This window comes from Vicia villosa, linkage group LG1 (assembly GCF_029867415.1).
Source record: "Vicia villosa cultivar HV-30 ecotype Madison, WI linkage group LG1, Vvil1.0, whole genome shotgun sequence".
In the NCBI taxonomy this organism is placed as follows: domain Eukaryota; kingdom Viridiplantae; phylum Streptophyta; class Magnoliopsida; order Fabales; family Fabaceae; genus Vicia; species Vicia villosa.
In genome coordinates, this window is record NC_081180.1 from 139,898,362 (window position 1) to 139,911,315 (window position 12,954).

The 12,954-nt window shown below is 33.4% G+C and overlaps 3 protein-coding genes across 5 annotated transcripts; 2 read left to right on the top strand and 1 right to left on the bottom strand.

The window, feature by feature from the left end:
• The first annotated feature begins 1,943 nt into the window (after positions 1-1,943).
• On the top strand, positions 1,944-3,480 carry LOC131618121 (DNA-directed RNA polymerase V subunit 7-like). 2 transcript variants are annotated; one of them, XM_058889390.1, is made up of 2 exons: positions 1,944-2,091; positions 2,691-3,480. In XM_058889390.1, the coding sequence occupies exon 2, from the start codon at positions 2,695-2,697 to the stop codon at positions 3,235-3,237; it is 543 nt and encodes a 180-aa protein (XP_058745373.1). In that variant the 5' UTR covers positions 1,944-2,091; positions 2,691-2,694; the 3' UTR covers positions 3,238-3,480. The 2 variants fall into 2 exon arrangements, with proteins under 2 accessions (XP_058745373.1, XP_058745379.1); XM_058889396.1 differs by having other exon boundaries at positions 1,947-2,091; positions 2,660-3,480.
• Positions 3,481-4,687: 1,207 nt separating this feature from the next.
• LOC131644338 (thioredoxin-like protein HCF164, chloroplastic) lies at positions 4,688-9,691 on the top strand. 2 transcript variants are annotated; one of them, XM_058914812.1, is made up of 2 exons: positions 4,688-5,303; positions 6,583-9,691. In XM_058914812.1, the coding sequence occupies exons 1-2, from the start codon at positions 4,827-4,829 to the stop codon at positions 6,733-6,735; spliced, it is 630 nt and encodes a 209-aa protein (XP_058770795.1). In that variant the 5' UTR covers positions 4,688-4,826; the 3' UTR covers positions 6,736-9,691. The 2 variants fall into 2 exon arrangements, with proteins under 2 accessions (XP_058770795.1, XP_058770796.1); XM_058914813.1 differs by lacking the exon at positions 6,583-9,691 and adding an exon at positions 6,214-6,561.
• LOC131644337 (protein SIEVE ELEMENT OCCLUSION B-like) lies at positions 7,391-12,595 on the bottom strand. The gene is made up of 7 exons (XM_058914811.1): positions 12,244-12,595; positions 11,937-12,029; positions 9,335-9,783; positions 9,145-9,239; positions 8,928-9,064; positions 8,369-8,827; positions 7,391-8,209 (listed from the first exon to the last, which is right to left on the bottom strand). The coding sequence occupies exons 1-7, from the start codon at positions 12,442-12,444 to the stop codon at positions 7,637-7,639; spliced, it is 2,007 nt and encodes a 668-aa protein (XP_058770794.1). The 5' UTR covers positions 12,445-12,595; the 3' UTR covers positions 7,391-7,636.
• Positions 12,596-12,954: the final 359 nt, after the last annotated feature.

Sequence of the window (12,954 nt, forward strand, 5' to 3'; positions counted from 1 at the left end):
CCCGAGGCTCCCCCTCATTAGAGGCTTCTCCTTCACCTTCACTTGGTGATTCTTTTTTAGAATCATTGGTGACTTCCTCGTTCACCTTATCTATGGATACATGTTCTTGCTCTATAGATTCATTCTCAGTCTGATTTATGTATTCAGGCTCCTTAATAGGTAAACTCTCCATAGGACCTGATGTTTGGTCGTTATGGGGAATTTCCTCAAGAGTTCGTGCTTCCAATTTTGCATCATTATAGGTGAAGGTTGATCATTGAGGTTATCTCCTGATGAGTTATTTCTAAAATTAGTAGGCCTATTATTCTCTTGCACATGGTAAGGAAATATATGCTCATAAAACACCGCATCTCTTGATATGTAGCATTCACAAGTCTTTGGATTGTAAATTTTCCATCCTTTTTGTCCATGTGGATAGCCAATAAAAATACATCTTTCAATTTTGGAATCAAATTTACTGATTCCTTTTGAGTTATTTTTCTTGCAGCACAAGCAGCCAAACATTCTCAAGTGCCCATAGTTTGGTTCTCTCTTAAAGAGTAACTCGTATGGAGTTATTCCCTCATTTTCTACTGTAGGGGTTTTATTGATTAGATAAGGTGCTGTCAATACACAATTTCCCCAAAACGCAATGGAATATTTGCTTGAAAACGCAAGGCTCCTGGAGGCTTTCTTTCAAACAAAAGAATGTTTCTTCTAATGCTTTTGAGTTTTTTTCTAAATGATGTTGTAAATACCATTGATCAACTCGTTTGCACGTTGAGATCCAAGATTTTCCTTGAGAATGCTGAAACCGTGTGAGATCCCAGGTAGTTACTTAGGAAGTGGGGTCGAAACCCTAAGAGGCGGCGTTTGGACTGTTTTTGCTCTCAGTGGAAGAAGGACTAGATCTAGTTGCTAAAGAGCATTGGGTCCGAAGTTCATTTCAATAGGAAGAGGATGAGTTGTGTTCTGTTGACTGGCAGTTGTTGGTGCCACACGTGCAACTGCTAAAGTGGCTTTGCGCGCGGTGACAGAACGAGCAACTCTTGATCCAACCATTTCTTTAGATCGACGATGTTAGAAGAATTGATAGCCGAAGATTAGGAGAATTAATATGTCTTTATCGGTTGAATTTGATTCAATCGAACGTCATGGAGTTTCGTCTTCGATTTGTTGGATCTCCTGTGTAGAGGTTGAAGAGAATTCAACACTGAATGTTAAAATGGAGAATCGTAGAGTACATGGGAACCAGGAGTCGATTTCCATATACGATGCCACCGTTCCATTTTAGAACCAGAAGTATGAAGAGTTGCGGAAGCTGCGACGACGATAGAATTGGGGTGTACCTGCAAGGTTAGCACTCTGTTGCTCAAGTCAGTATGTCGATAAAGAGGGAGTATTCAAATTGTATTTGAAACTTGTTACCTGAAATGACACTATCCAGTACATATAGGGAAGAAAAATAATTGCCTCGCTATCTTTGAGGCGTGAAAAGTGAAAGACCGTTGGATATGCTTAAGACATGAATCTCCTATAGTTGAGTACATGATATTTCAGTGGTTAAAAGAATATTTTAAAAATCAATTGAGTGACAGAATGATACGTTTGAACTCAGGGTAATTCGTTCCAGAATAACCGAACTTACGGAAATGTGGCCAGACTGAAGGAGATGAAACAAGATTAAGGTTTATAAAGATTAAAAATCTAAAATTTTTTAACGTTGAAATTTAATATAATCTAACTGATAAGTTTTCGGTGAAATAAATTTAATCAATGTAAATTAATTTAATATATTCTAATTAAATCAAATGTAAACAATGAAAGAACTTAACTTAAACATTTAAGATTTAAAATTCTAAAAAAAGATAAAAAAGAAGGTAGTTACTTAGGTTTATTAAAAAAAACAGAGCTAGAGATCAAAATTTCAGACAGAACAGAACAAACCAAAGGACAAAAATGTAATTATGTTTATCAAAAAAATGAAGCTGTAATTAAAAAAAAGGAGTTGTTCGGTGTACGAAGGGGCTTCCACTTCATTTCGTTTTCAAGACCCAGATCAAAATCAAGTAAGAAACCCTAACAACACTCTTCACTCCCCTCTCTTCTTCGGTTAGTTTTCTCATTCCTCTCAACAACTTTTCATACTTTTATATTTTGGATCATCACATTGTTTCGTGTTTTTATGTTTCTCTTACGAATTCATCAATATGCATGTATTTCTCGTTTAGATTTTTGTTTTTGTTTTTTTTTTGTCCTTCAATTGAGAATAGGGTTTGTGGGTAAAATCAGTCGCTGTAGAAGAAAACACTGTAATCTGTAGTTTATATTTTTCAACTTTGCGTGTGATTTTTCAACTGCATTATGCATTTTATCTTTGATTATTGATGATACTGCATTTTATGTTCATGATTTGGATCCAACCACTGAATATGATCATCATTTTAGTGAATGTTTGGATGGATTCACAGTGAAATTGTTCGAATCATGACGAGTGATTGTTGGAGCTTCAATAAAATTAGAGTGTTACCCTAATTTTCTCAAACTCGTTGTTCATCGATACATAGATCGAAACATAGTTTTTTGTATTTATTGCAACTGCACTGTTAGTTACTAGTTAACTGATCTTGATTTGTGAACTTATGTTTTCTAAATTTATGTTTCCTTTGTAATTATGTAGGATATACTGACACTGGAGTATATTTTTGTAGCATCATGTTTCTCAAAGTGCAGCTTGCTTGGAATGTCATCATTGCCGCAGAAAATCTGAAGCCAGGAAGTCTTATGCTTCAGCGGGCAATCCTCATCCGCCTTCTAAGCGACTTTGCGGCTAAAAAGGCGACGAAGGATTTGGGATACTTTCTTGCGGTGACGACACTTGATAAGATAGGAGAGGGGAAAGTGAGGCAACACACTGGGGATGTCCTCTTCCCTGTTGTTTTCAGTTCTGTCACCTTCAAGATGTTCAAGGGTGAGGTATTAGAGGGGACAGTTCACAAGGTGCTGAAGCATGGGGTTTTCATGCGGATTGGTCCGATTGAGAATGCTTATCTGTCAAGTAGCAAGATGCCTGGTTACGAGTATGTTCTCGGTGAAAATCCTTATTTCATGAATCAGAAAATGCCCAAGATTGCAAAAGATGTCAAGGTTCGAGTTGTGGTGATCGGGACAAAGTGGATGGAGGCAGAGAGGGAGTTTCAGGCGCTGGTTGGCCTGGAAGGGGATTATCTGGGCCCAATTTCAACCTCTGATATGTAGCTATGTTTTGGTGTAGCTAAACATTAATGTTTGGTATCGCGATGAAAGCGAGCATTTTGTTGTAGGGTTTCATGTTTGTGCTCTGTATATGCCTATCGTACTTTATCAAATGTTGTAGGGTTTCATGATTGTGCTCTGTATATGCCTATCGCACTTTTTCATTGGGCTCGCATAGAGTTCCCATTATTTGCCACTATCTGATGATGATATATTAGTTAAAATACTTTTAATAGTTCAAAATCAGCATTTGAATACTAGAGAAACAGAACTGTAAAACTTACTAGCAGTAGGCCACAATGCAAGCCAAAACCTAAGCTTGTCAAGTGTTGGCTTTCATTACAAATGAGAAAAGCAGAAAACCTTCTGTGATCCAAATTAAGGAATTGCATAATTTGTTTTGATGCTTTACTACATTTTATTTCTGGAAGGATGGATATCTTCTGAGACTAAATCATCCTAGGTAGAAAGCACATATAACCAATTTGGCATTAAAATTTTTATAAAACAATGAAAAGGTCAATATCAAAATAACATTTCTCATAATGTATTCACTACAAACCAAGAAAATAGTCATTCTCTTGCTAAGTGTCTGAAATGTTACAAATTTAGGCGCATGAATTTATCTTAAGCATTATTTTTCTGGCAAAGCAGGATTTAACACTATTGCTCTGCAAATACTTCAGTGAAATCCGAATAAGTTCTTCAAGTATTCTCCCAACACAAGAATGGCTTACTAGGAAGAGGATCCTCTCCATTTCTTTAAGAAATGGCAAACACCATTACTAAAGTTTTGGAATATAATACTCCCTCCGTCCCAAAATATAAGAGAAAAAAATGCATTTTTCTTGTCCCAAAATATAAGAGAAAAAATCATCTTTCATTTCTTTCAAGGCAAAATTAAATGCAAATTGCATTTAACTTACATTCTCTCTCATCATTTCTATAATCAACAACCAATTAGATTTTTTTTTACATCTTCCAAAACACTTTATTTCAAGAAAACCATAAATCAAATAATTTTGTTTTTACTTTTCTTAATAAGCGTGATTTTGTTTTTTTCTCTTATAATTTGGGACGGAGGGAGTACATTTATATTATTGAAAAGTGTGACATATATTTTGTATATTTTGATATTTACATGATGAAATTATTAGTAATGACAACCTTTATTGTGTTTGTACATAAAATGATTAAAATTAATTATAATTGGATTCACACTAGACTTATTAGAAAGACTTTTTTATGTCATTTTAAACCTTTAAAAGCATTATATTTACATTTAATTCAACAATATTTACAAGCCAATCTTGTGTTTGTACATTTAATGCAGAGACTTACCTAAGTATTGATTTTCCCTTCTTTTTTAAAAAATAATTTTAATTATATTTATTAATTTTTATTAATTAATATTAAAATATCTTCTTTTCTATTGAAAAGTCTACTAGTGGGAAATTTAAACACTCCTCCAGGGAATATCTATAAAATCCTTTCAATCTAAAACCAAAGAGGCGTTGATTTCTCACCGTGTCAGTAGCTTTGCAGTTCTATTTGATCAATTTCTATATCGTTCCTGATAGGGAGTGAATGAAATGAGTTTGATTCCTAATCCTAAGCAATCTCCGTTTTGTCTGAAATGGCCATGGGATGCTTTAAACCCTAACCCTAAAACTCCCCAAACCCCTAACCCCTGCAACAACTCTGACCCTCCTTGGTTATTCAAGTCTCTCCAAACTCTTGGATCATTAGCTTTTAATTTCGCCAATTCTCTTTCAAATTCTCCAACTTCTCAAACTCCAAATTCATTGGAACCTAATAAGAAATTGAATTTGACATGGAACAAGAAGAAGAAAGTGGCTCTAAGTGGCGCGGAGCAGGCCGAGGCTGAGCAGCGTGCATTTGCTGCTGCTCTGGCAAGTGATAAGGAGGCGACCTTGCTCGAGTTTTATTCGCCCAAATGCAGGCTCTGTAATTCGTTGGTTAATTTTGTTTTGGAAATGGAAACAAGGAATTCTCAGTGGCTTAATGTTGTCATGGCAGATGCTGAGAATGAGAAGTGGCTACCTGAGGTATCTTGTTTTCAATACACTATATTAATTCAAATTGCATTAGCTTCTTTAGCTTATCAGCCCTTATTTTCAATGATGATGATGATTATATATGGTAGCTCTATAACCAGGTTCAATTCATATTCGTTGTTTGTCTGTCATGTTTAATAACATTGCCAGTGTCAATTAGGGCTTCAGCCTTGTAATTAGGATTAGTTGTGTCCTTCTCTAATTTTGATTGAATGTAGCATAGCAATATATATCGAAATATCACTAGTATTAAGTCATGTTTGGATAAACAGCTTAAATAAGCATTTATCCTATAAGGGTTTAGGTGTAAGCTATCCTAGATAACATATGAAAATAAGTTGAAAACAATTAATGGACATGTCATAAGCTGTTTTCACAAATTCTCAAAGAGTTTCACAAGAGCTTATATCGATGTATTGTAGATAAGCTTAAATATATTCTTGTAGTGCAGTCCAACTTGTACCACGTTGCTAGTGGATCCTAATCTCCATCTTCAAATTTATTGATCACACATAACATTCTTTGATTTGTGATCACCTTCTAGACTCTGCGTGTTTCTCACCTCTTATACAAGTTGCATTAAAGTTGTGCATGATGCAGCGCTTAATTCATCCGTTCACGTTAGACCAAACCTATTTTACAGGATCGTACTTGATATCTTAAAGTGTGTTTATTTAAAGTATGAAAATATGTTATAAGGAAAATAAGATTGAGAATGTAACATTATTGTGAGTGCTTCAAGGTTGAAAAACGTATTAAGGGGTATGATTCATTCCAAGATTTTATGTTTTTGTTTTTGTTTTTTTTCTTTCATATTTTCTTCTTTTCATTCCCATTGTAAAGAGTGAGAATTTATATTTCCATCGAAGATAATGTAGCAATTTACACAAACTTGTAATAGTGGCAGGGAGAATATCCAAGCAGGCTTGCAACAGTAGCATGAATCAACATTACTTGTTTATTAATCCCAAACAGACACTCAACAAATATTGGATTTGATTCTAATTTGTTCTGCATCATCCGAGTAGGTTATTATGTTTTAGCTCAACGGTTGGTGGTATGTTTTCCACGATTTGCCTAAATCGTCAAGTTTAGTCTATTTGGGTTTCCTTTGGAAACAGCTCAATCTAGTACTTCTTGATATTCTTCTTGCATCCTTATATGAAATTGTGATTCTGCTATCTTTCAATACCCTTCTAGCTACATCATATATGTTTTTTCTTTGCATGGTGACTTCGTGCTGAGTTATAATTAAGTCTTGCTATTGCAGCTCCTTAATTATGATGTTAGTTATGTCCCCTGCTTTGTGCTTATTGACAACAAAGGAAGGGCCCTGGCTAAGTCGGGTATCCCAAGTAGCCGTTTACATGTTATAGCTGGGCTATCACATCTTCTCAAAATGAAGCGTCCTCAACAAAACTAATAGATGATGGGCATGACAACAACCAACATTTGTCTGCGGTACTGTTCTATGATCTTGAGTTTTACTTCTTTATAATATGATGTCTGAGCTTGTTTTAATTGAGATGGGATTTCTTCTGCCTTCTGTTGGAATTTGTCCCATATGTAAGGTTTTCTAAGAATTAAAAACATGTATGATTGTCCTTGTAATTATCCCTTTAGATTCATAGCGTGAAATTAATTGAATCGTTTTTTATACAAACTGTTCATCATTCTTTTTCCTCGCCTTCTTTCTGTTCTTTTTTAAGTGTAATCTCTGTTTATTTCCGTTGCAAGTTTTTGTTCTAGAATGTTGGTAACGAGTAAGCAATAATACCCATCAGTAAAGAATGTTACAAAGAGTTTAGAACACAAGAATAACAAACATACAACTGTTATGGTTAAAAATAAACGTTTCAGGTTCCACTTATATTTTTTATCGATTCCTTAGAAAAAAGATATAACTTTTGTCTTCAAAGTCCCTTATTTTATTCTTACTAGTCTTATAGTTAAACACATGGTCATGATGTGAAAAAGTCATGTCATAGACATAATTTACATTTTTCAGTTGGAGAAGAAATTTATGACAGTACTTTAAGCGGAAATTTAGAGTTAAAAATCTCATCTTAAATCTCGAGGACACATAACTTAAACATTTTATTCATACAACAAAATAATGCAAATTTAACAAATAGCCTTATTCTAGTTGCATTCGTGATCTTACAGTGATCAACGATAATGCATGACTCTTGGCTACATTGCATACGGGTACTTAAACATCAAACTAATAGTGATCTCAACACTCAAATGACTAGGAAAAAAATGCAATAACTAAACATAGTACGTAAACGTAGCTCTCTCATGCTAAATACCCATGAAGCTACCTAATGCTCACCATTAACCTTATCCCCATTATGGCAACACTTGTAGCTAATAAACACTTCCATTGTGCGGTGACAATCTGGACACTCAATGAAGTCCGGGATTTTTCCAGCAACATTAGGAATCTCAAGGTGAGAGCAGAGATGAAAGGTACTAGCAACCTTGTGATGATGTTCTCTAAATGCAAATTCAAAGCCCTTGTTGATAAACACATCCTTCCATTTGTCAAACTCTGCCACAGTTTTCAAAACTGTAGTCCCATGACCAACAGCAGTCACAATAGACCCTTTGGTTACAATTGCCCACCCTGTCTCATTCTTGTATGACAGCAATTTCTCAACCTGTTGTGTTACTGTGTTTGTTTTCTCATGCATCTTGGTCACAAACAAACTCTCAACCTTTTTCCAAAAGTTGTTAACCACGTTTGGTTGTTGAGACTCCAAGCAAAATAGGTCAATTGAAGTCTTTGCTTGCTTAATAGCGGCATCATTTGCTAGGGCTCCAGCATACTTAGTGAATTGTTGAATCCATTCCTTATCTTTGCCTCCATAAATGATGACAGACTTTTCCTCCTTCTACATGACATTATGATCAAATATAATTAAATGTTTCTATATAGTAGTTTTCTTAAACTCTTAGTACATAGTAATTAAACTCTTAATGTTATCGTAATATCTATATGCTTTCATGATAATAAGAGATTGTAAGATTTATGACACCATTAAAAAACTTACCCATTTAATCTTTATATCAATGTCAACAAGGAGGGAATCAACCCACATTAATTCTTGGGTCATTGATTCTTCTTTGGATTTGGAGAAAGGGAATCCCTTTACTCCCCAAACTTGAATCATATGGAATGCATTCTGATGTAGAATCTTTCCATGTGGACTCAACACAACAACCAAAGGCTTCTGCTTGAAATGCAGTTCCTCCTTTATGTATTTGATGCCTTTTATAGGTGCAAAGTGATGCAACACATACCAAGGCATCTTAGACTTCAATGAGTCAAACTTTTTCTTCAACCTATCATTCCATTCCTCCACAATGGGAACCCACACAATCTTGTGTTGGCTTCCTGTTTTCTTCATATGCTCATAAATTGGAATCAAAATTGAGATGTCTTCTTGACTGATATCCAGGGTTGAAATGAACAAGAACACATCCTTCTTTTTCAACACTTCAATATGTACCTGTTTAATTATACAACATATTTAAACATAGACTAACTATTCTAAAAAATCGATTTACTGTCATAACATATTAAGCAGTTAAGATATGATAAATACTAACCAGTGTTTTACTGGAACCATCAAAGATGATGGGTGCTTTTGGAATGTTTTTCCAAAAAATCAACACCTTAAACACTTCCATAATTTCCGTCGGGGTTTGAAAGAGCTTCTTGAGTAACTTGTTATACTCTGCTTCATCTGAGAATTTAAAAAAAATCCTTCAATCTCAGAAGAAAATACTTACTATTGGGGTTGACAACACAAAAACATATAATTACCAATCTGGATAGTGATTTGTGACACATGCTTCCTCAATTTGCTGATTATTATGTTAATCTTTTGACCAAATTGAGATAAGTCCTGCCTCTTATCCCTGAAAATTAAATAAAAAAATTAATTAGTAACTATTAATGTAGCTAACTTAATTATGTACAAGGTTTCAATTTCTACAATAATATTGAAACTTACGAATCAGTAGTGAGGCATTCAAACTGAGTAACAATTGCAACAACGGTGATGATAACCCAATAGACATCAACAGGGAATTGTTCTAAAGCTGGTGCAAGAGCTGGAACTTCCTTGATATCATGATGTGAGTTGAGCCTTTCCAACTCAATGATGATATCAATCACTTGCCACACTGCTTTGATCAGATTGTTGAGTTCCAGAATTGCACTGCGGTGTTTTTTCAGTGCTTGAGGTTTGGTGAGTTGAGGAACTCTCTTGATTGTGCCTAATGATTTGGCAAGTGGTTCTGATGATTGATACTGTGATAGAAACCAGAACTCTCCATATTCAAGGGCAAAAGCAGAAAGAGTAAGTACTCCTTTTGCAACCCATGAATAGTTTGACAGCTTGTTTAGGATTGATAGTGTTGTTTTGTAAGCTATTTCCTCACCTGGTGCCTTGCATGACATCTGCCACCATAAAGCAATTAATTGATACAGTCTATGCAGAAGAATTTAGATTAGTGGAGGCCTCTGGCTTAAGAAGAACTAGCAAACCTTAAGGAGAATATACATTTTTTAAAAGAATTTAATAATTTTTTTAATTATTAAAAACAATAAAATTAAATGTCTTCTTTTGAATTCCTTCTGGGAGGAACTTACTCGATTCGTTGGACATGTTTGTTTTCTCACGTTTTTTCTCAGGGGCAGATCAAGGTATTAGATCCGCACCCTTTAATATGTCCGTCCCTAAATATGATTTGACAAATCCAACCTGAATGAGGTTGTTTGTTTATAATGAACCTTTAAAAGATTTTCAAAATGCAGTCTCTTACCATTATAAATAAATTTTGATAGTTATTTGCTGTATTTATTAGAGTTGTTTCAAAAAATTGGTACCAAATCTTAAGATATAACCAGGGAAATGCTCTTTCCATCTTTATAGGAGCATACCACACTATTAAAAATTCAATTTTGCCTTTTAAGTATTCGGAAATGTATCTCCAAATGGATTCAAAGCCACACCAATCCTGTTTTTTTTTTTTAGTTTCACCTCAATTTTGAAAAAACAAAATAGTTAAGAGATGCATCTCCGAATACTATTTGGGTGTATCTGAAAATGCACGTGCTCATTTATGAAATTTTGTTATTTACACATCTGATTTTAAAAAAATAACAATTTAACGATATTTTCGAAGATGTATCTTCGAAGATGTATCTTCAAAAATACCCAACAAGAAGGTTGATAAAACACCACCTTATATGAACTTCTTCTTCTTCAAGCTAAAGCAAACAACCATTGCAAAAAAAAACCCTTAAAAAACATCTTTCAAATACCAAAATATTATTATTGTATTTCATCACTTCAAAGAAAGCAAAACAAATAGGTATTAAAGGTAAACATCATTCATTTCACTGAGATGCATCTTCGGATATCTCACGGAAATTAAAGGTAAAGATCATTCATTTCACTGAGATGCATCTCCGGATATCTCACTAGTTCATGTAATAAGGGGCGTTAGAGAGATGCATCTCTGGATCAATCTTTTACATAATAAATGTTTTTCACCATTTTTACTTCAGTTATGTGTAAAACAAAATGCGTTCAGAGAAATATCTCCGAACGTTAAGAACATTTTAGTCTTTTCACATAGTGGTGGTGTAGTGGTGGTGTAGGATAAGCCGTGGTGGTGTAGGATAAACCATAAGGGTGGAAACAACATCTCCTTAAAACAAAACCTAATAATCTGTGGATAAGGTTTTTCTTGGTTTCAATTATTGGCTTATTTGGGAAAGGCAAAAAGTGTTCGAAGCCATTTCAAAGGAATAAACACTTAAATATAAAATTAGTTTTTTTTTCTAAGCTAGCCTATTTTAGTTTGCCAAAGTATTTTGTAAATAATATTTAGGTCCTTTTGTTTAATATATATTTTTTTAAATACTTTTGATGTGTTAGTTTTTATTTTTATTCAAACATGGGTAGTCATTATATGTTGAAAATAAAGAGCTATTTTGATTAGGTTGTGAAGAAAATCATATTTAAAGAGAGAAATACAAAATCAAGTTATTTCTTTCTACAAGTTTTTTGGTGATATCAAAGAGACATTTTGAAACAAACACAATAGATAATACTTTTCTTAAAATCAAATGAAATAAAATATTTATTTAAAAATCACTTTTTTTATCGTAATCTATAACACCCATTAAATTGACCATTTATATAATTTTTATTCGGTTTGGCTCCTCGTGAGTTGTTAACAAAGTAATAAAAAATTATGAGTTAATATAACAATATTAGATTTGTAATTCTTACTCAATTTACACTCTAAATTAAATTGTTTTCTTCCACAAACAAGGTTCTTACTCAAAACCTAACTTGAAAATGAAAAAAAAAAAAAAAAAACAATTTCAGTTAAAAGGAATATTGTAAAATGTTTGTATCTATATCTAACTGTTTTATCCGTAATAAAATGTAAACAAAAATGATATGTAAAAAGTTAATTTATCTGCTAAAAAGAAGATTAACTATATCAATTTTTGAAATATCTTTTTACTTATATTTTTTTCTTTCCGGGGAGAATATTTATTTTAGCATATGAAAATGAAATAAATTAAATATAGACCTCAGAATTAATTTGCTTCAAAGTACACAAGGGTGAAGTGAAGCCAGCATGTGGATTAATGATATCTAAGTGCTCCAGAGCTCCATGATGTCCCTATAATAATCAAACAAGTTAACATTATTTAATCAAAGCAATAATACTACATAAAATGAACTCGAGAGATACAGTACAAGTTGGCAAAATTCCAAAATTAAAATTAAAATGCATAAATAAAAACAAAAATAAAATGCAATAATGTTTTTTTCATAGGTTTTGTCTGTGTCCCTTCATGTTTTTAAAAAGAATTAAGTTACTTATATATGCATACTTGCAAAATGTTTTCAACAACATGTGTTGAACGTGTACGGATGTTTCCAGCAACGTTGAAAAGAGATTGAGCATCAAACTTGGTGTCACTATGGACATGTGTTGAATAAATCTCTTCCAAAATGTGCTCATCAGACATTGTTAAAGGGTTATGTTCATTTCCACTTCCAATGTGAAGAAGTGATCTCACTAAGCTAGCCATAATATTGATTCTGGAAAAAACTAAAATAATAAGACTCAGAGAGGTTAGAAGCCAAGATTTTTTATGCTTTTTGTGGTAGCTTTAGTGTCCTATTTATAGCCTTGGGAGCTGCAAGATTTTCTTCTAGGATAAGCCTTGTGTGAGACTGTTGGGATTTCAACCGTAGGATTAACATGACAATTTCTTCACGTTGTACTTTTTTAAAACTAAAATATTATTGTGTAATTGTTGAAACTAATATCTCATATAAGTTATGAGGTGATTACCTTTTCTCAACAATTGTTTTTTTAAACATAAGAATTGAATTTAGGATAATTAAGAGATTGAAATAACAATCTACTAATGTATTTTTCCAAAAAAAAAAAACAATCTACTAATGTAATGTTCTGTTGTGGAATCAGAGTTGTTCACTGAATAGTGAAATATAGTTTTGGTATAATGGAGCAAACTTCCAGTGTGATAGAGAGGGGGCTGGCGGCTAACCTGCAATATTAACACTCCAATGTCTAA

What these genes read in the sequence shown, in the direction of transcription:
- LOC131644338 (XM_058914812.1), top strand. Translation starts at nt 4,827, where the DNA reads ATGAGTTTGATTCCTAATCCTAAGCAATCTCCGTTTTGTCTGAAATGG. An exon ending in ATGAGAAGTGGCTACCTGAG is followed by an intron (nt 5,304 to 6,582) that starts GTATCTTGTTTT and finishes TTGCTATTGCAG; the next exon opens with CTCCTTAATTATGATGTTAG.
- LOC131618121 (XM_058889390.1), top strand. Translation starts at nt 2,695, where the DNA reads ATGTTTCTCAAAGTGCAGCTTGCTTGGAATGTCATCATTGCCGCAGAA.
- LOC131644337 (XM_058914811.1), bottom strand. Translation starts at nt 12,444, where the DNA reads ATGGCTAGCTTAGTGAGATCACTTCTTCACATTGGAAGTGGAAATGAA. An exon ending in ACAAATCACTATCCAGATTG is followed by an intron (nt 9,065 to 9,144) that starts GTAATTATATGT and finishes TTAAATTCTCAG; the next exon opens with ATGAAGCAGAGTATAACAAG. An exon ending in ATGGTTCCAGTAAAACACTG is followed by an intron (nt 8,828 to 8,927) that starts GTTAGTATTTAT and finishes ATAATTAAACAG; the next exon opens with GTACATATTGAAGTGTTGAA.